This window comes from Barbus barbus (assembly GCF_936440315.1).
Source record: "Barbus barbus genome assembly, chromosome: 3".
NCBI lineage: Eukaryota > Metazoa > Chordata > Actinopteri > Cypriniformes > Cyprinidae > Barbus > Barbus barbus.
In genome coordinates this window covers 5,888,662-5,914,706 of record NC_136731.1, presented here as the reverse complement: position 1 = coordinate 5,914,706, position 26,045 = coordinate 5,888,662, and the positions used below count along the sequence as shown (strand labels likewise).

The following is a 26,045-nucleotide window of genomic DNA, read 5'->3' as shown; positions in this document are numbered from 1 at the left end:
AGAGAAGCCTTTACTTTAAACCAGATGACCTGTCATGACAGCTTGAGGGTGGAAGAAGTTGGGTTACTAATAAATCCGAAGTTTCCACATTTAGGAGCCAGCCCAGATGGAATAGTCCATTGCAAGTGCTGCCCACCTGCTACACTTGAAATAAAATGCCCCTTGAAGTATGCAAATAGGTCCATACCTGATGCCATCAAAAGCAAGGGTTTCTGTCTGGGGAAAAATTTTGAGCTTAAAAAGGACCATGCATACTATGCACAAGTTCAGGGGCAGATGGCAGTGTGTGAACTAAAAACATCATACTTTGTAATTTGGACAACACAGGAGTGTCACACTCAAAAGGTAGAGTTCTCTGAAGAATACTGGACTCAGATCAGGCCCAAACTAGATCTCTTCTACAGACAGCACATTCTCACAGAAATCTGCACACACAAACTGAAGAAACAATTTCTGATCGCAGAGGCTTCCTGTTTGTGTAAAAGAATGTCTAAAACATCTGTCACACAGTGCTCTGTCTGTCACAAGGCATTTCATCTGAAATGTGTAGGCTTAAAAAGGCATCCTGGTGACCAATGGTTTTCTTCAGCGTGTTTGTCATAAGCCACATAAACGTGAGATCATACACAGCCTTCTAAATAATCTGTTAAAAGTTCATTTAATTTTGGATACATTTAATCAATTGGAAGACAGCAAATATTTGAGTTAATAAATGTTTAATTGTAGATAGTTACAAAATGAAAGATCAAACAAACACAAGTCAAAAAAATGTATATACAAATGACATATATACAGTGCACCTTTTCATGTGCTAAATCTGCTACTAATATCAATGCTGTACACAGTTACAATAAATTAAATCTATATAAAAAATGAAGGTTTTCTAACCACTTGTCAGTGTATATGATATATTTTTCTCTACTGAATTAATGACTTGTCCAAATTAGACAATGCAGAACATACTAGTAATATTTTATCAACTGTTGCCACCGTGTCTTTGGGTCTTCGCTTGACCAAGTTTATGGGGAGTGTTTGTCGCAAAATAGAGTAGTTTTTTATGCGGCCAATAGCTCTTTCCACGTGAATCCTCATCCTCGACATGTGACGTGACACGGACACTTCCTGTCCTGAAAGCTGTGTCTTTCCACGAGTTGAAGCTGGTATGAGTAGCTGGACCCCTTTTGCAGCAAAATACTCAGGGAAACTAAACCCTCTGTCAGCCATGACAATGTCTCCTTCTTCCAAAAGATCAATTAAACCAGATGATTTGGTGATTGTTTTGTCACTGGCTCTCCCACCCCAAGACTTTGAAAGGAATGTGATTGACCCTGTTGGACTGATGCCAACCATGAATTTGATGGTGTTGTGGGATTTATAGTTGGAGTAGGTCATTGCTCTTGCACTGAGTGATGTTGGTCGATCAATGAATATCTCGCTGCAGTCTATGATACACCTCACGGAGTTGAAAGGGGGGCTTCTGAACAGGGCAGGAAGATTCTTTTTAATTTCTTCCCTTGAAGGCCAATGAATTAGAGAGGTGAAACGCTGTGCCATTATGTTCAACCATTCATGAAATATGGCAGAGATCGTTGCACAACTGCAATGAAACCTGAAGGCAAGATCTTTATGAGTGAGGCCAAGTCTCAGTTTCGTTAAGACCAAGTAAAACTGGAGAGCTGTTGGAGGACTCCGTGTTCTCGGACTCCAAGCAGTGGTGATATATGTCAGAAGTGCGAAGAAGACTTTGGATGAATGAAGGCCAGTGTAGAAGTGAATGATCTGATCATCCTTTAAATCCACATCGGACTTCAGTTGTTTCCTCTCACGGGTGAGCGTTTGAACCTTTGACTCAAGGCTTCTGACTTGCTCTTTGTAAGATGTGTTCAGTTTCTCCATGTCTTCAATATCCCTCATAGTGAGATCTGTTCCAACACACATATCACTGTAGGACTTAACTTCTGTTACATCTGTGTCCATGTCCTCGACTTCCTCCGTAGGCTGAACTGTAGTGCTCATCTCATTTACCTCTGATGCTCGTCTCAGAGACCTCTGATATCGGTCCATTTTTCTGGAGGGGTCAGGTCTGTGTGGAAGCTTTGATGGAATGTAGTCTGGACTTAGAGGGTCATCTGATGGCTTGCCTAAAGACAAAAGTAGAAAAACATTATTGGGGTAAGCGAAGATACACTTCAAAAAAAGAAAAGAAAAAAGAAAAAGTGTTTTTGTCTTGATTCCAGTCCAAATATCTAACAATTCTTATATCAAGAAGCATACTAAAGTAAAAGTGGGGTGGTGATGGCGCAGTGGATAAGACGCATGCCTTTGGTGTGAGAGACCCGGGTTCGAATCCACTGTGAGACACCAATGTGTTCCTGAGCAAGACACTTAACCCCTAGTTGCTCCAGAGGCGTGCGACCTCTGACATATATAGCAATTGTAAGTCGCTTTGGATAAAAGCGTCAGCTAAATGAATAAATGTAAAAACTATTGTCTTGTTTTTGGAGGGAAAAAAGTCAAAATTGAATCAAAGACAAGCAAGCAATCTGCCAATAGGGTAAGCAAGATACTTTTTTTCAAACCAAAGACAAGGTTATTTTTCTAGCCTGATTAGTAGATCATTTTGCTTGTTTTAAGCAAAAACTCAATTTTGACTCTTTTTCAGACAAGACAACAGTTTTTACTTGTCTAGTAAATGCTTGGTTTAAGAATTTTGGTTTCACTTTATGTTGATGGTCCCTTTAACACATTCTGCTGACTATAAGTAACACTGCACCTACATTTCTACTAACTCTCATTAGTGTGTTAGTAGTGTATTAGTAGACTGGTAGGGTTAGGGTTAGAATAAGTTGACATGCACTTGCAAAGTTACTTACAGTCAGTAGAGTGTCTGTTGGGAGACCATCACAATAAAGAGTTAGCAGATATGAAGCAGACAGTCTACTAATACTCTAATGAGAGATGTTGACATGTAGTTTCAACATTACTTAGAGGCAACAGAATGTTCAAAAGGGACCATCAAAATAAAGTGTGACCAGAATTGTTAGATGTGTGGACTGGAAACAAGGCAAAAATACTTTTTTTTTTCAGTGTAGATTATGAACATTGAACAAAAGCCAAGAGCATTTTGGTGGATGATAAACACGATGAAGAAAAAAACCAAACAAAACAAAAAACAAACAATTTAATTGTATTAACAGTTAATTTCATATATAATTATTTCATATAATTGAGTGGTCTCAATTTATAGATATTCTGTTGATATCTACAAATAAACTAACTAGTTACCAGTGTGACCACTGCATGCCACCCTTTTTTTAAAAGGGTCTTAAATTAGTAAATATTTTAGGTATCATGAAAAAACTATTAACATTTTACAGCATTTATTTATTTAAATTTACAAAAGTATTGCTTGTTTGTGATTTAACAAAAATCCATCATATGGTCAAATCGTATTAAAACGCACAGTAATTAAAACCTTTTTTTTTAATATATATTTCTAAGTGTTATATTCTAAAGTGTTACACATTGCATCTGTCAGCTGAAGTGATAGCTAGACAGCTAATGTAAATCGCTACTTTCCTCATTACAGCAGAATATTTAGAAATTAAAACGGAAATAAAAGCTTTTCACTAACCATATCAAAATGCTAACGCTAGCAATTTACATGAAAATAATGACGGAGCCACAAGGCTAGCTCAAATTTAGATGAACATATGGGAATACAAATTAATATTGTGATAATAATTCACTTACAAAAACGTCGTTTACTTACCAAATACAAAATGTGTGCTACATATCCTCGAGTTGCTAGTCGGTATCCAACCCTCTCTCTTCACTGCTGCAATCCAAGCATCACGCTGTGTTTTGTTTTTCGGAAATCTAAACATTTTAATTTCCGACAGCAAGTTAGTTCCTGGTCTGAGAGAGCATCCAACCACCGAACAACATGGTCCTAGTTTTAATTTCACAATTTGTTTTGATCGCAAGAATAACTAAACTGTCGCAATATCACCGTGTATAAGCCGTCTCCTGCCAATGTTTGGAATGTGCGCGTCAACTAACCGGAAGCTTCAAAGGACCAAAGACGTCACTTCCTTACATTAACAAATAGCCGTTGAAATGGTCTATATATTGCGACCTCCATTTTCTTTCCAATTTCCTGATGTGTTGAGTAGGAGACATGCCTGTTGCGTGTAAACAAGTTGTATCCTTCCAATTGGAGATCTGATGAAGTACACGATCCGGTCAGGTGCGTTTCCGTAAGACAAAGCACATCCGTGAGTTGCAGCTCATGATGGCATCTGATATCCTCCATGTGAGATGCCAGTCCTTCTGTGTTGTGATGAACGATGGTAAGTGTATGTTCCTGCCTATTTTCCTTTACGTGCTGCAGAAGTGGCATGATTTCTTTGACTCTTGCTCTTTTCATGCTTTCCAAAGAGGCTGTGATTTCAGGATCAGCATATATCTTCTTGTCTTCGAAGTCTGTAATGTGTAATCCATGTAGAGAAGTCATTCTGCTGAGGGCAACGTAGGCCATTCCAGGCATAAGCTAGCTTGATGGGAAACTGTCGACGAACCGCTCCTTTCCTCAGATTCTCTTCAGATCTCTCAATGTAAACCAAGATGTCTTCTTCACCTCGTACCTTTTTGCGATGTTTCTGACCAGCGTTCGGATTGTCGAGTTGAAGTCCTAGCATTTGTACTGTGGTGATTCCATCTTTTGTTTTGGTGACTATGTTTGCAATCGTGCCAAAACAGCCATTGACAATTCCATCTTCTACATCCAGATTCCTGGTTACCATTACACAAACTCCCACTGCTACTTGTATTGTGTCAAGCAAGTCGTCCTTTTTTCCAGTGAGAGATTTGTTTAGTCTCTTCATCCTTCCTGTTTTTGGGTCTTTCCTGTGGTCTTCGGCGTCAATAGTTATGATGTCAGTGAAAAGGGCCTGTACAGTCTCTGTATTGTACTTGTGGACTTCTTTGTTGGTGGCAAATATGTGGAGAGCATCACGCGGGCAGTCTTCGGGCTTCTTCACAGCCTGGAGTAACAAAGCTCTATCATCTTCCCTGAGAGCTTCAGCCTTCTGCTTCACTCGTAGTCGGTTCAACAGTTCAGTGAAAGCGAGGTCTTCTTTCTGGCGCAAGATCTCTGTGAGGGTGATGATTTGAAAATTGTCTTTCCAGAAGTCCAGCACATCCTCTTCATACACGCAGAGCGGTTTGGCTTTACTTAGCGGCGGCAGTTGATAATAATCCCCTACGACGAGGCAAGAGACTCCTCCAAAAGGTTTCTTGCTTCCTTTGATCTGCTGAAATCTCCAGTTTACGTAAGTAAACAGGTCCTTTGAAATCATTGATACTTCATCGATGATGAGAATCTCCACGTCGCGTAATCTTGCTCTCACTTCATCTAGAGCGTTCCCAAGTCCTTGATAAGGTGGCTTCAGACTCCTTGGCAGTTTTAAAAGGGAATGCAGCGTTTTACCAGAGATGTTGAATGCTGCCGTTTCAGTAAACGCAGACAAGAGCACCGTGGGCACGGATAGATCCCCTTCTTCCCGTAGTCAAGGGAGTTGTTGCAGAATCTTGGTTGCTTCCGAGTGTATGCACTTGATGACATGTGATTTCCCACAACCAGCACCGCCTGACAAAAAGTAAAAAAAACTGCTCCGGATTATGACCCCAAACACGCTTCTGACACCACTGGCGGACAGTGTAAAAAATGGCTGCCTGTGTCTCATTTAGACTCCTAAACATCTTCCTCATAAACCTGTGAAATTTCTGTAACAGTATTTCTCAGTGATCTATGTTTTATGCCAAATATGAAGTCAGATGTATCTTATTAATTCCCAAATTAAGCCTTTTGCATAACTGAATTGATATTTTGATGCTGGGAAAGGCATGGCCCCGTAAACCATAGTTAGTGCTAACTGTCCTCATAAGTACTATATGCCAGTATGTGTCTGTGTGTGTGTGTGTGTGTGTGTCTGTGTGTGTTTTTGTGTGTGTGTGTGTGTGTGTGCATGTGTTTGAGAAAGTGACAGTTGAGATTCCACAAACATACCTCCATTGTAAGTCAATGGGACTTTTTTGCCCGCTTTTTCACCCACTGTGTGAACATCGTAGGTCTGTTTGCTTAGAAAAAACATAGCACACCTCTCCTCAATGAGCCGGTCGATTTGACACCTCATTCATGGGTTTATGACCAACGGTGTGGGAGGAGTAGCAAAAAAGTAGTAATTTATTTATTTTGCATTTTGTTTTTTTATGCCATTTATATCATATATTTGATAGTTATGAATAGACTTTTGTATTTTAAATGGTAGAAAATCCTGTTTTTGACCTCAAAATAAAGCACTTCCCCTCTGTACATGGCTGTGGGGACGAGCAGTTTTGTGGTGCTTGGAATTCTTTATAATTAATTAAAAACAAATATTAATTAAAAACCCTAAAATGTATTTCAATTTTATATTTCTGTAAAGTCTAGGGACAGAAAAGTGGATGTTTCTGTAGAATGATCCATCTATTGATGACTGGTGGATTATTTTCTGTCATTTGAAAGACGTTTGTGATCCCTTGATGTTGTCCTATATGGTGAATTAATTCATGAGATTATTTATTTTTGGTTGTTTTTTTGTTGTTAACTTTAAAATGCTTTGAATAAGCAAGACACAGTGAAAAGAAACAAGTCCCATTTTGAGTTAAATTAAAGAAAAAAACTGTTTTTTCAATTGTAAGAGTGTGGTTAGTTTGTTTTGTACTGTTCTGTGAAGTATGATTTGAGTTAACGGGCACAGCTAGAATCACTACGTCACATCTCCATCAACAGTTATTAGTCAAATAAGTAGAGACAGAAACAGACACCGGAGAACAGGAAGCTCTTTAATATACAAAAACAATACAGTCATCTATACGACACACTTCTACAAAAACACACAATAGTATTACAGCTACCTGCTTATCAAACTCTTCAGATTGCCATGTCATTTTCTAGTGCTGCTTAATATTTGATACTTTTATAAAGTTCACTTAGTACACCTCTAATATACTCCACTTTAATCATGCACTTAACATCAGGAGAGCTGAGATTACAGACCTGAGACAGCTGTTTTTAGGAATAGTTTACCCCCAAAAATGGTCTGATCATTGACATAAATGACATTTTCATTTTGAGTGAACTATCCCTTTAATATTACAATTATTTATTTGAAATGAGCAAATGTACCAGAAATGTACATGCATAGGGAAAATCAGCTAACAAGCATAAATATCATAATAGATTATACTAGAAATTAAGTGTGCTTGTGATGTAAAAATTGACACTGACTTATAGCTGAGTGTTTTTCAGCTCTATATTCAGCAGCAGGTCAAACTGAGCTGCAGGTGTTCAGTGAATGAGATGCAGGCTTCTCAGCTGAAATACAGCACACTACAGTACAGCAGCTGCTCTGTGGATTCACTACAGAGTGTTCGTCCTGGTTGTGATTCCATCTCTGATGTCTACAACAGCAACGAACAGACTTTATCATATTACGAACATCAGGCCTTATGAGCAAGTACAGCACACAGTCGGCAAGAGGATTCAAATATAGGAGCAATCGTGTATAGTACAAAGATTTCATAACAGCAGATCTGTTATAGGAACTATAATAGTGATACTCTTCAATCAATGACATAATCACATAAGGCAGAATGAGAAATGTGTAAGTCAACAGCACCAGGAACAAACTGCCCAAAATTAATTTGCGTTTGAAAGCAGTCAGTGATATTGAGTGAGAAAGACCTCGACAAGTGCCAGCAAAACAGATAATGACAATGGGGTAGGGTATTAAACATGCTATAAACAGGGGTAGAGCTTTAAAATGAATATATGGGGGGTCTATTTCTGCAAAGATCAGAGGCACAAACCAGACGATCACAGAAATAAAACAGGAGAGTTTGAGTGACTGGTGAGATCTGTACCAGATAGGATGAGAAACCAGAAGATATCGTTCAAAAGCAACACATGCCATAAAATACAGACCCGCAATCAAAGAACAGTGAAATGCACCACGCAGAAGCGGTGTTGAAGAGGTAATTGTTGATATTAACAAACAAATGAACTGAATGAGATCTGAAAGTATCAAATTACTAACAAAAACTGAAGCAGCAGGCCGAGATTTGATGATGAAACACAAGCCAATCAGAGTTAAGATCATGACTGGAATCTCAACGACTGAAAGAACACGGATAAACACAAGACGTGCATAATCAAGTGAATAATTATCTGATGCAGTTGAGTCATTGATGCTGGTGTTATGTTGTGCCATTGTTTCACAAATTCCTGAGAGGAAGCAGTAAATAACAAACCAGTCATTAGTTTTAATATGCAAGAAATGCTTTAATTTCTCATTGTAAAATTTTATTATTTGTAAAAACAGATGGTCTAACATGTTTCTTCTGTATAATGTTGTAATTCAAATGGGTCATGTGTGATGTTACAGGGATAGTTCACCCAGAAATGAACACCGTGTCATCATTTACTCACCTCATGTTGTTTCAAACCTGAACAATTGTTCATCTTCTGAACACAAATAAAGATATTTTGAATGAATTCTGAGAGATTTTGATCTGTCACTATGAGGTAAGGTCAAACATGACTATTATTTCCAGCAGTTTCTCTGAGGGGAAATATTAAAGCGGATTATTAAAGAGAAGTCCTAACTGCTTTATCTCCGTGTTTTTCTCTCTTTTACAGGCTGAGAGAAACAATCCGTCTCTATACGCTGAGCTATTGTTGCTGTTACTTTCTGAACTCCAGATTGAGTTTTAAATTCATTATTGAAGGAGACTGTAGTTTATTAATGTAATGTTGTAATTGTAGATGTGTGTTTGTGTGAATGCTGTGTGTGTGTTGAGCTCTGCGCGAGCATGAAAACACAACTTCTGGCAAAGCAGTAAACTCCGTCTCTCACTAAAATCACACTAATATTACATTCAAACGTTCCTGACACATTTCTTACTTGTTATTGAGCTCTTGTTTATGAAACTCTGGGCTTTTAATCAAATATTCATGTGTATATGGATAGTTTACAAATAATAATTGGACTGTGTCGTATGGTGTGACAGCAAAAATGTAGAAAAAAAAACTACAAATAACTTGAGAAAAATGTATCTTCATTCTTAGAGTTACAAATAGCATGAGAGAGGTTAATCTTCAATGTTAGAGTTTATTTTATTTTATATGAAGGTAAAATAAAGCCATAAAGATTTGCATGCGCAGGGTAAGATTTGTGAAAGTGTACATAAGACTGTAAGCGTAAATTAAATTTGCATGCGCAAGAGAAGCTTTGTAAAGCTGTAAATCGCATTTCAAGCGCAAGAAAAAATGATTTGCAGCATTTTGCTGTTACTTATAAGTGTAATTCATGTATTGTGAAATTGCATCTTCATGCTAACACAAAATAAATATGATTTGGCACGGTTTTTTTCGCCAAAATACGGTCCAAAGCACTGCAAGCCTGTGAACAGTGATTTGCAAGCGAACTGTAAAACGGATTGAACGCGTAGAACCAATCTGTATGTGTAAAAAAACAGACTGTCAAATGTCTAAATGACTTGAGTATGTAGGGCAAAACGTTCCTGAAATAATCCGATATGTACAGCTCCGTCTTTCTTTTATCTGCGCTTACAGTTTTGGCAGATTCTCTCACTGAGTTTTGCAAGCGTGAGGGAGAGGGCGGGGCCACCTTCTCTTTGTAGCCAATCAAATGAGGCTCTCGCTGACTCTCCATTCACTCTTATCTGATTGGTTCAAATAAACACATCATAAGCCAAGACATTTATCTTCATTTAGTTTGACGTTCTCCATACTTTTAACGTACACATACAGTAAAAATAAATAAATAAATACCAACTTAAATAAAACATGATATTTTATAAGCAGTGTTCCTTTAGGCTAGACTCCCACGTGTTCATACTGAATTACGAGCTGGTGTTAACATTATTTGGTTTGGTTTTGCTTTACATTGAAATTTCATAATCTGCTTACACCACTGATGTTAAACTTTATAATTAACATGTGACAATGCTCAATACTATGGTATCAGAGTGCTACACTTTGTAAAACCTTTTTTTGCCAATAAAGCTACTTTTAAATCTGAATTTGTCAGTTTTTCAAACCATGTCTCTGTTTATGGTAACACTAAATTGTGTATTTTAAAATTTCAGTTTTTTTTCTGATTACTTTCATGTGATCGATCAAGCTATTATATGAAGCAAGAATGAGTAACAAAATGCGTTCTTTGTGTCCAGATTTGACTAATGTAATAACTTTGATAAATATGTATTTAATCATGTCTAAATATATATCCTAATTCAAGTAACTAATTAAGTTCCCAGCCACACAGCCATATTTATGTGTTTATATATAGAGAGCTAAACAGTCATCTAGTGGTTACACGATGGTATTACAGATGATAAATAGTGAATTAGTTACAGATAAATATTTAATGAATATTTTAGTAATATTTTGTAAAGTCCCCTTAAATTACAACATTTAAAGAATGTTTAAGAACATTACAAAAACTATTACTGTTGCTTCTGTTGGTTCAATTATTATTGAACCAAATTTTTGTTAAAAAATGTAACCATCCCTGATCAGTAGACAGGTGAAATTCTGCATGTATTAGGCTAGTGCAGATACTAGTCCTTCTTTAATTATCATCAGAATTACAATATACTAAATATATCATATAGCCTGTTTAGGAGGAGAAGGATACTACACAGCTCGAAATTCAGTATGAACACATAGCCTAATAATCTCACACATCTCTGTTACAGCTAACACAGCCGTATGCATAATGCACATATTATGCCGCACATAGGCTCTCAACAACAATGACGGCTGATCAACAATTTCAACAGTAGGCTAGATTAGTGTGGGTTAAATGCAGAGTAAATTTCCCTACATCATGGTCAGTAAAAGTAATCCGCCAATACACAGTTCACTATGCACATTTACGTCAAATGACGACGCAACCAAAGCAGCAAAACCGTACAAACGCTGGACATCCACAGACTACACCACAGTATTATCAACACACCACCTACTCCTCCATAACAATGTGAATGAGACAATACTCATCAAATAATAACGCACTCTCCTGTCACTTATATATAAATAAAGTCCCTGAGTCTATCATTCCATGCCCCTTTACTCGGATTAAAAAATAAACACGCCAACAAAATAACTTGTGCTCGATGCTAGCTGTTAGCCACTCATAGCACTTGAAATGGGGCATAAAAACTTAGATCGGCAACAAGATCTGGTGTAGGCGCCGATGACTGCGGCTGTCATTTTCTTTTCATTGAGCTTCACTTGTTGGAAATCCCTGACTAAAGGGGCGGTTTAACGCTGGGGTTAACACTGGGCACGTCGCTAGACCCAGAGGGCGTACTGTCACTGAACGTCAAAATTTGATTGGCTGATGATTCTGTCACTAATGCTTGTAATAAATCAGATGTGACGTCTTTCAACAAAAGGGTAGCACTATCTTTTTTTTTTTTATGTAGGATATTCCAGTTCATCCTCAACTAAACTAATCATAGGCAATTTGTGGACATCACACAAATGAAAATGATACCTAAATAATCAATAAGCATTGTTCACACAATTGTATTTTTTATAGAGCCGGCAGAGAAGGCCCTGCTTCCCCTGACGGCCCACCACTGCTGTCAGACAACATCACCAAGATGCTATAAACCGCAGGACTAGTCAGTCAAATCTCACACATACACAACTGCTTCATAAGTTTGGGTTGCTATCATTTTTTTATGTTTTTGAAAGTCTTTTATGGCAACCACAGTTTAAAGTATGAAATGAATACAATTTACTACTATTTAAAATAAGTGTTTTCTATTTGAATATATTTAGAGGAGTAATTTATTCCTGTGATGATAAAGCTGTATTTTCAGCATCATTATTCCAGTCTTCAGTGTCACATGATCCTTCAGAAATCATTCTAATATACTGATTTGCTTCTGAAGAAATATTTCTGATTATTATCAATGTTGAAAACAGCTGTGCTGCTTCATTTTTTAAAACAGTACAGTGTTTATTTAAAACAGAAATGTTTGCTCTAACTTTTGATAATTGATAAGACATAGATAATCAGAAATGTTTCTTTAGCAGCAAATCAGCGTATCAGTTTGATTTCTGAAGGATCATGTGACACTGAAGACTGGAATAATACAAATTAGCTTAGATCACAGAAATAAATTACATTTCACCATATATTCACATAGAAATCTGTTGTGTTAAATTGTAATAATATTTCACAATATTACTGTTTTTACTTCATTTTGATCAAATAAATGCAGCCTTGTTGAGCAGAAGAGACTTCTTTCAAAGACATATAAAAATCTTACTGACCTCATACATTTAAGAGTTGTGTAAATGACAAATATGATGTTCCACCCACTTAAATGATACTGTGTGGCATGTGTAGTCCATTCTAAAGAGACGGCCTGTTCCTCAAATAATGAGGCAAAATAATACATTTACTAAGGGATCACATGAAACACTTCATCAATAAACTGATTTTTGAGAGCATTAGTGGCAGTGTGCTGATTTGTGTTTATCGATAGAGGAAGTGTTTCATGTGATTGAGCACCAGCCTGATGTTTTTGGATGAGCACATATTACACCTTCTTGTGATTAAATTAAATTTATAGCAAAATAAGCACAAATAGGGGCAGCAGCAGCAGCTGTGGGGCTTGGTCTGTAGTGAGGTCACACAATTCTAATACCAAGGATTTATCAAAATCCACTGAAGGAAGTAGAGCTTTTTGGTATTTTACATTGAAATAGCCTTCCTGATAATATTTGGGGCTCGGACACTCTTTTCTGGTCCATGCTCTCCCGGTCAACCACCACTAGAGGTCACCCGTTCACCACATTTACTTTTTCACTCACAACACACTGGACTCCATTTCCCACAATCCACTGCACTGACGACACGCACAGCTGTTCACTATCTCGCCCACACCTGATTACCAATTCACAATCACTATCACTCTCTATTTAAGCCTGGGACTTGCTTTTGCTCAGGGCCGAGTATTGTTTGCATTTATCACTCACCTAGCGATAGCACTTTACAGAGCCATTGTCTTAGTCATAGCCTTAGTCTTGCCTTGTTTTCCTGCCGTGTCTGACCCTGCCGGTGTTTCCTGGATTTACCCTTTGCCTCTGCCGTTTGGACTCTGTTCGCTCCCTGTTTGGACTATTGCTATCGCTTCTGGATTATCTCTCTGCCTTGCCCCTTTGGATACTGTTCGCTGATCGTCGACCCACACTTGCTCCACGGATTGCTTTGTCTTGCCTCCACCATACCTGTCTGCTGTTGTTTGACCCTGCCTGCCTTAACTATGTTTTATAATAAAGCTCTGCATATGGATCCGCACGTCTCACGTCTCGTCAGCCCTGTTACATTAATAATGTTGAAGAATAATGTTTAACTGAACACAAAACTAGAGACTTGTTTAGTAAGATTTTATCATGCAATTTAAAACATTTGAACTGCTTAATGATTGTTTGCCTGGTTTTATTTTGTGTTTATGTAATCTAACACATGACCTATATTCTGAATATTGTGTAATTTAGTAGTAAAATATAGAAATGTTATTATCTTACTGTAGTAAAATATAGAAATATTGTTATCTTACTAACATTACTAAAAAGAGAATGCAAATTATGGAAGCAATCAATATATTGGATAATGTGTTAAATTAGTCTAAAACTGCATATAGACTGTGAGTTCACATGAGCAGTGCTGGAAATTTCCAGAACAAAATGTCAGGTGAGGACATCAAGAACATTCAGAAGGATGAAATAATCTTCAACCAATGGGAGGCCTTATATTTTAAAAAGGGCAGATTCAACAATATTCCACCATTAGATAAAGGACTGGGAGGGCTGCAAAATAATGGTGGCGGGCCAAAAAGATATGGCAAGTAAAAAAATAGAAAGCACCAAGGTCGATACATTGTTGATAGTTAGAGTGGATAAAATGGGGCATATGAACAAACAAAGACTAGAGAGACGGTGAATGTGGCGGCTACTCTCTCGACTTTGTTACTCTGTAATAAAGTCTTCCTTTGACATCTGAACGTTATTTAGTGTTTATGTAATCTAACGCACGACCTGTATTATGAACTGCTGTCGTATGGACATTATTTAGTGTTTATGTAATCTAACGCACGACCTGTATTATGAACTGCCGTCGTATGGACGTTATTTAGTGTTTATGTAACCTAACACAGGACCTGTATTATGAACCGCCGTCATATGGACGTTATTTAGTGTTTATGTGATCTAACGCACGACCTGTATTATGAACTGCTGTCGTATGGACGTTATTTAGTGTTTATGTAATCTAACGCACGACCTGTATTATGAACCGCCGTCGTATGGACGTTATTTAGTGTTTATGTGATCTAACGCACGACCTGTATTATGAACTGCTGTCGTATGGACATTATTTAGTGTTTATGTAATCTAACGCACGACCTGTATTATGAACCACTGTCGTATGGACATTATTTAGTGTTTATGTAATCTAACACACGACCTGTATTATGAACCGCCGTCGTATGAACGTTATTTAGTGTTTATGTAATCTAACGCACGACCTGTATTATGAACCGCCGTCATATGGACGTTATTTAGTGTTTATGTAATCTAACACACGACCTGTATTATGAACTGCTGTCGTATGGACATTATTTAGTGTTTATGTAATCTAACGCACGACCTGTATTATGAACCGCTGTCGTATGAACGTTATTTAGTGTTTATGTAATCTAACGCACGACCTGTATTATGAACTGCTGTCGTATGGACATTATTTAGTGTTTATGTAATCTAACGCACGACCTGTATTATGAACCGCCGTCGTATGAACGTTATTTAGTGTTTATGTAATCTAACGCACGACCTGTATTATGAACCGCCGTCATATGGACGTTATTTAGTGTTTATGTAATCTAACACGTGACCTGTATTATGAACTGCTGTCGTATGAACGTTATTTAGTGTTTATGTAATCTAACACACGACCTGTATTATGAACTGCTGTCGTATGAACGTTATTTAGTGTTTATGTACTCTAACACAGGACCTGTATTATGAACTGCCGTCATATGGACGTTATTTAGTGTTTATGTAATTTAACACAGGACCTGTATTATGAACCGCCGTCATATGGACATTATTTAGTGTTTATGTAATCTAACACACGACCTGTATTATGAACCGCCGTCATATGGACATTATTTAGTGTTTATATAATCTAACACAGGACCTGTATTATGAACCGCCGTCATATGGACGTTATTTAGTGTTTATGTACTCTAACACAGGACCTCTATTATGAACCGCCGTCATATGGACGTTATTTACTTTTACTTACTTACTTTTGTCATTTAGCAGACGCTTTTGTCCAAAGCGACTTACAAATAAGAAAAAGTAACTAAAACTAAAAAGTTACAACTCTATAAATACTATCTACCCACATATTTAAGAAAATAAAGAAATTTAATAAAATTGACACATGCATATAACAACAACATTTCAATAATAAACATATCAATGAAAAAAAATTAAATAAAAAGCTACTACTATCCCTTGCCGGTGTCCCTGCACTAAGTGTTAAATTACGGTGTTAAATACGTAACACTGTATTTAGTGTTTATGTAATCTAACACGTGACCTGTATTATGAACCGCTGTCGTATGGACGTTATTTAGTGTTTATGTAATCTAACACGTGACCTGTATTATGAACCGCTGTCGTATGGACGTTATTTAGTGTTTATGTGATCTAACGCACGACCTGTATTATGAACTGCTGTCGTATGGACGTTATTTAGTGTTTATGTAACCTAACGCACGACCTGTATTATGAACTGCTGTCGTATGGACATTATTTAGTGTTTATGTGATCTAACGCGCGACCTGTATTATGAACCGCTGTCGTATGGACGTTATTTAGTGTTTATGTAATCTAACACGTGACCTGTATTATGAACCGCTGTCGTATGGACGTTATTTAGTGTTTATGTAATCTAACACGTGACCTGTATTATGAACCGCTGTCGTATGGACGTTATTTAGTGTTTATGTGATCTAACGCACGACCTGTATTATGAACTGCTGTCGTATGGACGTTATTTAGTGTTTATGTAACCTAACGCACGACCTGTATTATGAACTGCTGTCGTATGGACGTTATTTAGTGTTTATGTAATCTAACGCGCGACCTGTATTATGAACCGCCGTCATATGGACGTTATTTAGTGTTTATGTAATCTAACACGTGACCTGTATTATGAACCGCTGTCGTATGGACGTTATTTAGTGTTTATGTGATCTAACGCACGACCTGTATTATGAACTGCTGTCGTATGGACGTTATTTAGTGTTTATGTAACCTAACGCACGACCTGTATTATGAACTGCTGTCGTATGGACGTTATTTAGTGTTTATGTAATCTAACGCGCGACCTGTATTATGAACCGCCGTCATATGGACGTTATTTAGTGTTTATGTAATCTAACACACGACCTGTATTATGAACTGCTGTCGTATGGACGTTATTTAGTGTTTATGTAATCTAACACACGACCTGTATTATGAACTGCTGTCATATGGACATTATTTTGTTGTCAGAAAATGGTCTTCTCCAGCGAGTCTCAGTCACCTCTGGCTGATTAAATTCTAATCTTGAAACATGCATTTTCTGTAAACCTACTTTGAAATGTATTGTGAAAAGTGTTATACTTTTACAACATTTAACCATGATTTTACTATAGTAAAACTGTAGCAAGCATGATTGTAGTAACCATGTGTTTTTTGTGTTTTTTTCCAAACCATGGTTTCGATGCCATATTCTACTATAGTAATATTGTAGTAATACTTCCGTAAAACTGTGGTAACCATGACTTAGTAACCATAGTTTTTGAAATCATGGTAAATGTTGTAACTAGGGTTTTACTGCAAATGTTGTAGTAATGGTTGATTTTGTTTTTACTAAGGTTTTATTGCAAATGCTGTAGTAAAATCATGGTTATTTTTCAAAAGACTACAAATAATCATGAATTATCCACTTTTGCTCAAAGCATCTGGTAAATATGAATGTATTTGTACATGTAATATGAATTAAATGAAAATAAAGTTAATAAACCAACTGTTCTTGAGAGTGGTGTGTATTGTTTTATTATAAACCAGCGGGGGCTGCCGTGGGTGGTCCGTAACGATGAGCTAAATGCCGGTGAACCGTGTCCACGCAGAGCAGCCGGTATTTACATCGACATCGACCCGCCGTATGTGTGCTGTTAGGGACCGATACTGGCATTTTCTAAATTGTGCGTATACTATTCTGTGTTATTGTTAAGCCCCACAAAAGCCACAAACACATTATAAAACACCATAAAGTTTTAGTGCACTATATTCCAAGTGTTCCTATTAGAGAAACATGCTGCGAAACACAAGATCCTCATTGATTCTGACACGAGCTTCTGTTTGCCATGACTACTGTGTGCTGATTCATGTTTATCTGTGAATAAAAGACAAAATTAAATCTGTTCAGCAGATGCAGACTGAACCGCTCAATTCATCTGGGTTTCTTTATGAACTCAGATTCATTATCTTTATCTCTCAGATTTCATTAAATATATCTTCAGTTGTGTTCTGAATGTGAAGAAAGCCTTACAGGTTTTGGAACGACGTGACGGTGAGTGAATGATGACAGAATTTACATTTTTAGGTGAAATATCCCTGTAAAATGTTCAAAATACATTATACATTAAAAACCACATACATTATAAAAGGATAAAGGTTAACTTCAAATATTTTATTTCAGAGTTGTTCTGAATATTCAGTACTTCAGCACAACTGCTGGTCTGATATTGCGTTAATAAAATAGTTCAATAAACAAGCAATAAATACTGAACAACTTACATTTATGCCAGAACTTGTCCAGTTGGTTTGTTTGTTTTTCCACAGAGAAGTCAAAGGAGAACGTTCAGCGTTATATTCTCCACTGCAGTGTTTGAAGCACTCTTTACTCACTCAGGATCCACTCCACACCGTAAAAACACTCCAAACGCTGTTGATCTGATGGAGAACATAGTTCAGATACAAACTAAAGTCAATAAACTTTTAGTCCATTTAGTAGGCAAGTTTAACTGTATCATTTCTGATGGAAATAGTGAGATCTTACTGTGATGTAAGGATCAAGACGACTGGGGAAGCTGCAGTGAATGCTGTTTATCGAGTAACAGTTGTAACATACGCTGAAATAAGACGAAAGCGGTGAGTAGAACACAATAACATCAATGACTAATAAAATAAATTGACTTTTCCTGCAGGAATCCACAGAAACAGATGAAGAGCGTACGTGATCCAACTCAGACTAGACAAGAGTTCAGCTCCAACACTAATTAAACAATCAAAGTTTAACGCAGTCAATGTCATATAAATGATTGGTAATGACTAAAATGCTTTCTAGTTTATTGTTCACAGTGTTTTTCACTTCTTTGGTCAAATACGAAACCTGCAAAACAGCTAAGACAGTTATAATTTTAACTGCAGCAAAAGATGGCTCATGATACCCACGACCATTTACACATAAACTAATAATCTGATAAACACAAACCATTCATTTTCAGTTTCATGATTTTTGATGCTGTTCACTTTATTTAAAGCACTTTTGAACGTTTATGATTTATTTTCGTATCTTATTTTAACCAGCTCAGCAATGCTAATGCAAAGAGGAACTAACACGCCATTGCATCAAAGTTATCAACGGCAAGAGTTAAATATGAAGTGTTTTATACCACAGTTTGTCAGAGGGAAAATAATAAATGTTTTTTTGTGATATTCTTTCTCAGTCAGACACAGACAAACAAGTCCGGTGATTTTAGTCTTTTAAACCAGGAGGACGGCTGACAGATCGACCCGACTCTGGAGCCACAGAAACTAAAGCAACAGGTAACACAAACCCACCCATTCACTATATTACAGTAGTTTTAAACTGTGTGTTAATCGTTATTTATGATCCGCTTCGTCAGTTTCATCGAGCATATCCATGTGATGCTGATTAAGTTTACTAATGCAGCCGAAGCCCCGGTAACCTAAACAAAGCAGCTCCAGGAGCATTTATGATGGCTGTTTTGATAACGTTATTTACCATTTCAGACTGATATTTGCTCCTCATGTTTTTAATTTAATAAACTCATACTTGCATATGTTTTTAAATCAATGTTTTCAGAGCAAAGGCAGCGTGGAGTGCTGGGATGTCAAAGACAACAAGATGCCTGCAATACTACGAGCCTAAAGTGAAGTAAAATTCACATTGATTTCATTGATGGGTTTTACTGTTATGCGAGATGTTAACCATCACTTTCTGAAAGGTTATTTCAGTATATTTCTTCATTTTTGGATGAATTGCTATTTTTGCAAATGTAGCAGCACAAATGGTTCTTCTGAAGCAGTACAATATTTTAGACTGAGATTTAAATCTCTCCCCTGCAAACGCCCTGGCGCGAACCTTTGTACTGCTCCGTAGGCGTTGGGTATAATCGGGTGGATCCATCCACACGGTCTCTCCAGGACAAGCCGGGTAAACAACCCGGTCACAGGAACAACCCGGCGCAGTGTAGTCACCCGCCGCGTCCAACTCCGATGTGCTTCAAAGAATTTCTTTAGTTTAACAGCGACGCCTCCACGGCATCCTCTTTTCCGGCGACGTTTTTTCCGCAGAGGATTGTTAGGAAAGCGTCATAGTTCACTGGGAATATTTGCCAACACAGGAGGCGGGGAATGATCTGAACTTGAGTAATCAATAATTTGTGCTTCATCTGCAGTTGATTTAATGAGTAGTAGCTGATTCCGGTCATAGCTCAAGAGTGCGGCAACTTGTTGAGTTAAACAAGCAAGCCAAACCAATAATATCATGTGAACACAGACAAACAATGCCCCAGCCCGACGGCCAGCCACACACATCGGCGCCATCTTAGCTTCGTGATCCAAGGTCACAATTACTCACAATTCTGAGATATAAACTCGCAATTCTGACTTTTTTTCTCGCAATTGCGAGTTTATATCTCGCCAGAAACCTGGTGTAGTGAAAGTGAAAGTGAAGTGACATGTGGCCAAGTATGGTGACCCATACTCGGAATTCGTGCTCTGCATTTAACCCATCCAAAGTGCACACACACAGCAGTGAACACACACACCACACCGTGAACACACACCCGGAGCAGTGGGCAGCCATTTATGCTGCGGTGCCCGGGGAGCAGTTGGGGGTTCGGTGCCTTGCTCAAGGGCACCTCAGTCGTGGTATTGAGGGTGGAGAGAGCGCTGGACATTCACTCACCCCACCTACAATCCCTGCCGGCCCGAGACTCGAATACGCAACCTTTGGGTTTCAAGCCCGACTCTCTATCCATTAGGCCACGACTGCCTGAGTGCTTGAGTCAAAACCAGAACACACACACACACACACACACACCTAACTTCAACACATTCCTGAGCAGGAATCAAAGCTTCCCTCCTGCCCTTTATCATAAACAAAGTCAAACAGGGCAAACGACCTCGGCGTCTAGAAAAAGTGGCGCCACATACTCCCTGGCTTTCCTTGTTCATTAACGCCGTAATTCAAGGAGGGTATCTCGAAGAAGAAGGTTTTTACAGCCGACCCAGGACTAAGACAATTCCCAGATCTCCACAAAAAACTGACATTATGACCGTGCGTTATCAGCACATTCCAGGAGCGCGCCGTTTTTGCTCCCTATCAGACACAGAGCTCAAGTATTTCTAAAAGGGGCAAATTATACTATACTCTGCTATTAAAGCAATATACACTATATACAATATATTTACAACATGTATTGAGGTTGTTTTCATGTCGTTTTAAAAAAAACTTGCTATGTTATTGGAACTTATGATATTGTTGTAATCTTTTGAGGCATAATATTCCTGATCACTATTTGTTCATTTTCACATGATTGATGTGGTTATTGAGAATTAAGGATTGTTTCATCTATGGCTTAAACCATGTAATGGATACAATTGATATATGTGTTTTGGTTATGTAAAAAGACGTGGTGTTTGGTTTCGGATGAAAGCTGATTTTGTTAGTAATAATATGGTGTGGATAAATATGATCTTTTCTCACAAGGTATGGTCATAATATGAATAGAAATCTGCTGTCAATAAGTTCTTAAATATGATAAAATAACTGAACGGATAATGTATGCACGGAAAAAAACAAAAGGCTGTGTGGGGCGGAGCTCCGACCTACAGAGACACTTGCGATTGGATCAAACGCCCCACAGGAAGAATCCGATTGGGTCAGGCGCCGTGGGCGGATCCCAAATCGGCCCGTTAAAAAACATACCCAACTGTGTCTTCAGGTTGGGAGTTGGAAAACTGGAAAAGAGAAGCTTAAGCTCAACTCGCTCGTCTCTGCTTGCTCACATGCTGAAAAGCGCTTCTTGCCACTAACATCACGGCCGAGCATTGCAACAGCGATTAAGACTCAGTTCAACTTTGAGAGAAACTAACATCTGAAGCCAAAGAACTGAAACGATTTCCTAAGAGCGTCATCAAGTTAGAACGAAGCCAACCAACCACTGAAGAGTGTTCTCGTGACAACGACCTACCAAGCTGCCAATCCGCGCACGGTCCGTCTCGAACAGGGAAAGGACTGAACTCAACTGAGGGCAAAGTAAGGCAAAATCTCCTAAATCGGCTGAATCTGGTTGTATTTATCTTTTAAGAGTAAAGATAAAAGAGTTCCATGCTTGTGAATCCCTCAGGTTGAAGTAAAGCATTCGTGAGAATGAACAGTAGAACTTAAAACTCTCTTCAGATCAAAACAACTCGCTCCTATATGTGTGTATGTTTAAGTCTTCTGTGTTGTGTTGTCTAGTTTAGTATTGTGTTAGAGTAGTAAATAAACTTTGATTCTATTAAGAAATCTCTTGTCTGTTGCTATGTGATTTTTCAAATCTTAATTACTTGCCAAAATGATCGCGTTACCTACGCTCATGAATTTGATAACTAACTATTTGGTTTGTTTTATCGTTGGCCGCGAATAAGATAAACACAATTGTTAAAAAAAATAACGTGCTGATTTTAATGCTTGCTGGACAAGTCGTTAATAAGGTATTGTTAACAAGGTATAAGTTGGACATTCTGATTAATATCAGTTAATCATATAAATATCGAATCTTAAGAGTGATTCCCTAAAAGCTAAAATAAATAGTAGTAGATTCACTACACCGGAGTCCAGGCCCGCATTTATCTCAGCATTTATCCAATGACCGTCTAGTTTCGAAGCACTGAAAAAAACTGTTCAAAGCAGCCCCATTGAAGTCAATGGACGCTAGGCTTCAACAGGGAAATACACTGTGACGCTACGGGAATGTATGAGAAGGAAATCGAGTCAGCTGACCTGCTATATGTAGCTAATTCCGAACGAACTGGTCTTCGAGATGAACGTGTTCTAACGCATTTTTAGTCAATAAAATGTTAACACAATAGTACATATTTGACCATTAATTTTTTGACATTATAGGGGAAGCCGAGCTTCCTTTGCAGTCTTAAAGAAATCCCCACTGCCACTCTCGTGTTACAATAATAGGCTCTTTACTTGACAGCTGTTATTAAAATAACGCGATAGAAGCTGCCTCAAACTCAGAACTATAAAGAAATGAAGAATGTTTTGTCTGAAAGCCCGGTGGTAATGGTACTGTCCAACCGCGAGTGCAAAACACAGAAATAAAGAATAATGAGTCATTTTTATGTTTGTTCAAAAATCATATTCGGACGCAACATTCATTTAGTTCAATATATAGTTAATCTATATCAAATTGAACAAAGCACTGCAAAGCCTTACACGGAGAGTGGTTTGCTATGGTGCGAGAAAGTCAGAGTTGTGAGAAAACTCGCAATTGCGAGAAAAAAAAGTCGGAATTCTGAGAAAAAAAGTCAGAATTGCAAGAAAAAAAGTCAGAATTGCGAGTTTATATCTCTGAATTCTGAGAAAAAAAAATCAGAATTGCGAGTTTATATCTCTGAATTGCGAGTTTATATCTCGAAATTGCGAGTTTATATCTCCGAATTGCGAGTTTATATCTCCAAATTGCGAGTTTATATCTCAGAATTCTGAGAAAAAGTCAGAATTGCGAGTTTATATCTCCGAATTGCGAGTTTATATCTCTGAATTGCGAGTTTATATCTCAGAATTCTGAGAAAAAAAGTCAGAATTGCGAGTTTATATCTCAGAATTCTGGGAAAAAAAGTCAGAATTGCGAGTTTATATCTCCAAATTGCGAGTTTATATCTCTGAATTGCGAGTTTATATCTCAGAATTCTGGGAAAAAAAGTCAGAATTGCGAGTTTATATCTCCGAATTGCGAGTTTATATCTCAGAATTCTGAGAAAAAAAGTCAGAATTGCGAGTTTATATCTCCGAATTGTGAGTTTATATCTCAGAATTGCGAGTTTCTATCTCAGAATTCTGAGAAAAAGTCAGAATTGCGAGTTTATATCTCCGAAATGCGAGTTTATATCTCCGAATTGCGAGTTTATATCTCAGAATTGCGAGAAAAAAAAGTCAGAACTGTCCAAGTCATGTGTCTTGTTTCCCATTGATTTGTTCATGTCATGTGACCCTCCTTGTTTGTTATAAGTAGCCATGTCATTGCCTTTGTATAGCCGTTCGAGGAAGGCTTTATGAGCAAGCGGAATCCTCTGCCCCTGGTCGCTCCCACTTCACAGCTGACTGCAATTCCCTTCACTGTCCGCGTTTTGATTTCGGCAAATAGGTTTGGGTGAATGCAAACAATGTAATTATCATGAGCACAACATCCAGCTAGGCAAGAAAACATGCAATCTACCAGAGGGATAATAAAAATAATTAATAATAATAATTTGTTACATTTATATAGTGCTTTTCTGGGTACTCAAAGCACTTTACATAGAAGGGGGAATCTCCTCAACCACCACCAGAGTGCAGCATCCACTTGGATGATGCGACGGCAGCCATATTGTGCCAGAACGCCCTACACACCAGCTTACTGGTGGAGAAGAGACAGAGTGATGAAGCCAATCGATGTATGGGGATGATTAGCATGACTTCTTTCACAGGCCAGTGGTTTGTGTAATGTGTGTGACATTTTTTGTATCACATTAAAATTCCATTTAGAATAATTGTACATAAATAGCCTACGTTAAGCAAACAAATTATTATTTTTTTCTGAGAACCTTTTATACACGTTGTACACATACTTAACCGCAGACATGGAAATGATGTACAGGATGTTGTACAGTACAAATATTTTGAGCATCCCTTATTCTGTCCCTTATTTTCCTATAAAGACTAACAATTATTCCTTATTTTCCTTTATGGCATCTCTAGTTATATTGTTAGGCAAAGTTTAAATTGTGTGATTTTTTTAAATATATTTTTAACTACTTGGTCTGTAATGAATAAATTTTTAAAAATAAAATGAACAAAACGCTCTTTGTGGTGAAATGAGCATTGTGATAAGACGATCTTGAGGCTTAGGGGAGAGCGGGGCACAAAGTAACACTTTATGACTTTCTCAAATTGTGTAAATTGTACATTTCTACTTTGTGTTCAGAGTATAATTTTTTATCCACAGTAATTTCACACTTGTCTAGTACAAACATGTTGCTTTGTTTCATAAATACAGTGTATCCGTTTTTCTTTATTTACCCTCAAAAATTGGAAGTGAATTGTGACAACATGCCCCGTAGGTGGGGTACATTGTAACAGCTGAGGGGCACGTTGTAACATGACCATATGACACCCTAAAATGTTATCTGATCTTATGAAAAAAATATACAAGACAAACTAAAATATTTTGTCAATAAAATAAAATAATTATTTTAAATAAAATAATGTTGTTTTTTAATAATTAAAAGTAATCTGATTTTTGAGTTTGACAATGAACATATTGCAACCATGCCTGGGACGGCTCATATAAACGAGCCAAAATGCTTTCCATATCTTGAAATAATACTTTCTGAACATTAAACAATGATTGTCAGTCTTTATTCACCCGTTTCTTGTCGTTTCTCATTAAAATGTATTAAAGTAAATAGTGTAAATTACATCTCTACTGTCATAGAATAGCACGTCAGGGCAGATTGTAATGCAGTGTTATAATTTACCCCATCTGTGCAACTTTAATTTAAACCGGTTAGTGTCTTCTGCTAGTTATCGAAGCATTAAAAAAACTATTTAAACTGATAAATAACAGATTGGAGATTAAAATAATAGCAGATTTGTCTCATTTTAAATTAGTAATAAAAACAGATGAAAAATTTACTTAAGCCAGAAATGTAATTTTACTATGGTAAAATAAATGTTCAGCGAAATCTTCAAAAGACTTTTGAATTTTGGCACACTTTTTTTCTCTATATAATGTTAATATGGTAACTAGTAAATATTGTAAATTTGGTTATGCTAGCATGTGTGGAAATATTTAAAAAACGTGTGTTACAACTAACCCCGCGTTACTTTGTGCCCCGCGCTGCCCTACTACTGAGCAATTTTCCCTCAACCTGCCGTCGCTACTTTATATGTTTATCTTTTTACTGTCAACGGTGATTGGCAAAGCAGAATAATAAGGCCAGTGATTCCCGTCCAATCAAATCGCGCATAGAAATCTTGCATCAGACAGACTTCAAGACACCTGGCACCAATTTAGTTTAATCATGGAGGAAGAGGAGGGAGAAAGCGTGATGGATGCTTCAACGTGCAACAGCTCAAATACAGCACTACTACTGATTGTTGGACCGCACGACACCGGAGTTACATCGGTGTAACCGCATACTGGATTGATGAATCTTCACTAGAAAGAAGATCTGCTTCCAATGCCTTTAGACGCTTGAAAGGATCACATACATTTGATTTGCTTGCAGGGACCCTGGATGACATCCACTCGGAATATGGCATCTCAGA

The 26,045-nt window shown here is 37.6% G+C and overlaps 1 protein-coding gene across 1 annotated transcript; it reads right to left on the bottom strand.

Moving 5' to 3' along the window:
• Positions 1 to 702: 702 nt before the first annotated feature.
• Positions 703 to 4,055, bottom strand: LOC306845574 (uncharacterized protein). The gene is made up of 2 exons (XM_079378447.1): positions 3,773 to 4,055; positions 703 to 2,141 (listed from the first exon to the last, which is right to left on the bottom strand). Exons 1-2 carry the CDS (start codon positions 3,885 to 3,887, stop codon positions 919 to 921), a joined length of 1,338 nt encoding a protein of 445 aa, XP_079234573.1. The 5' UTR covers positions 3,888 to 4,055; the 3' UTR covers positions 703 to 918.
• Between the last annotated feature and the right edge of the window lie 21,990 nt (positions 4,056 to 26,045).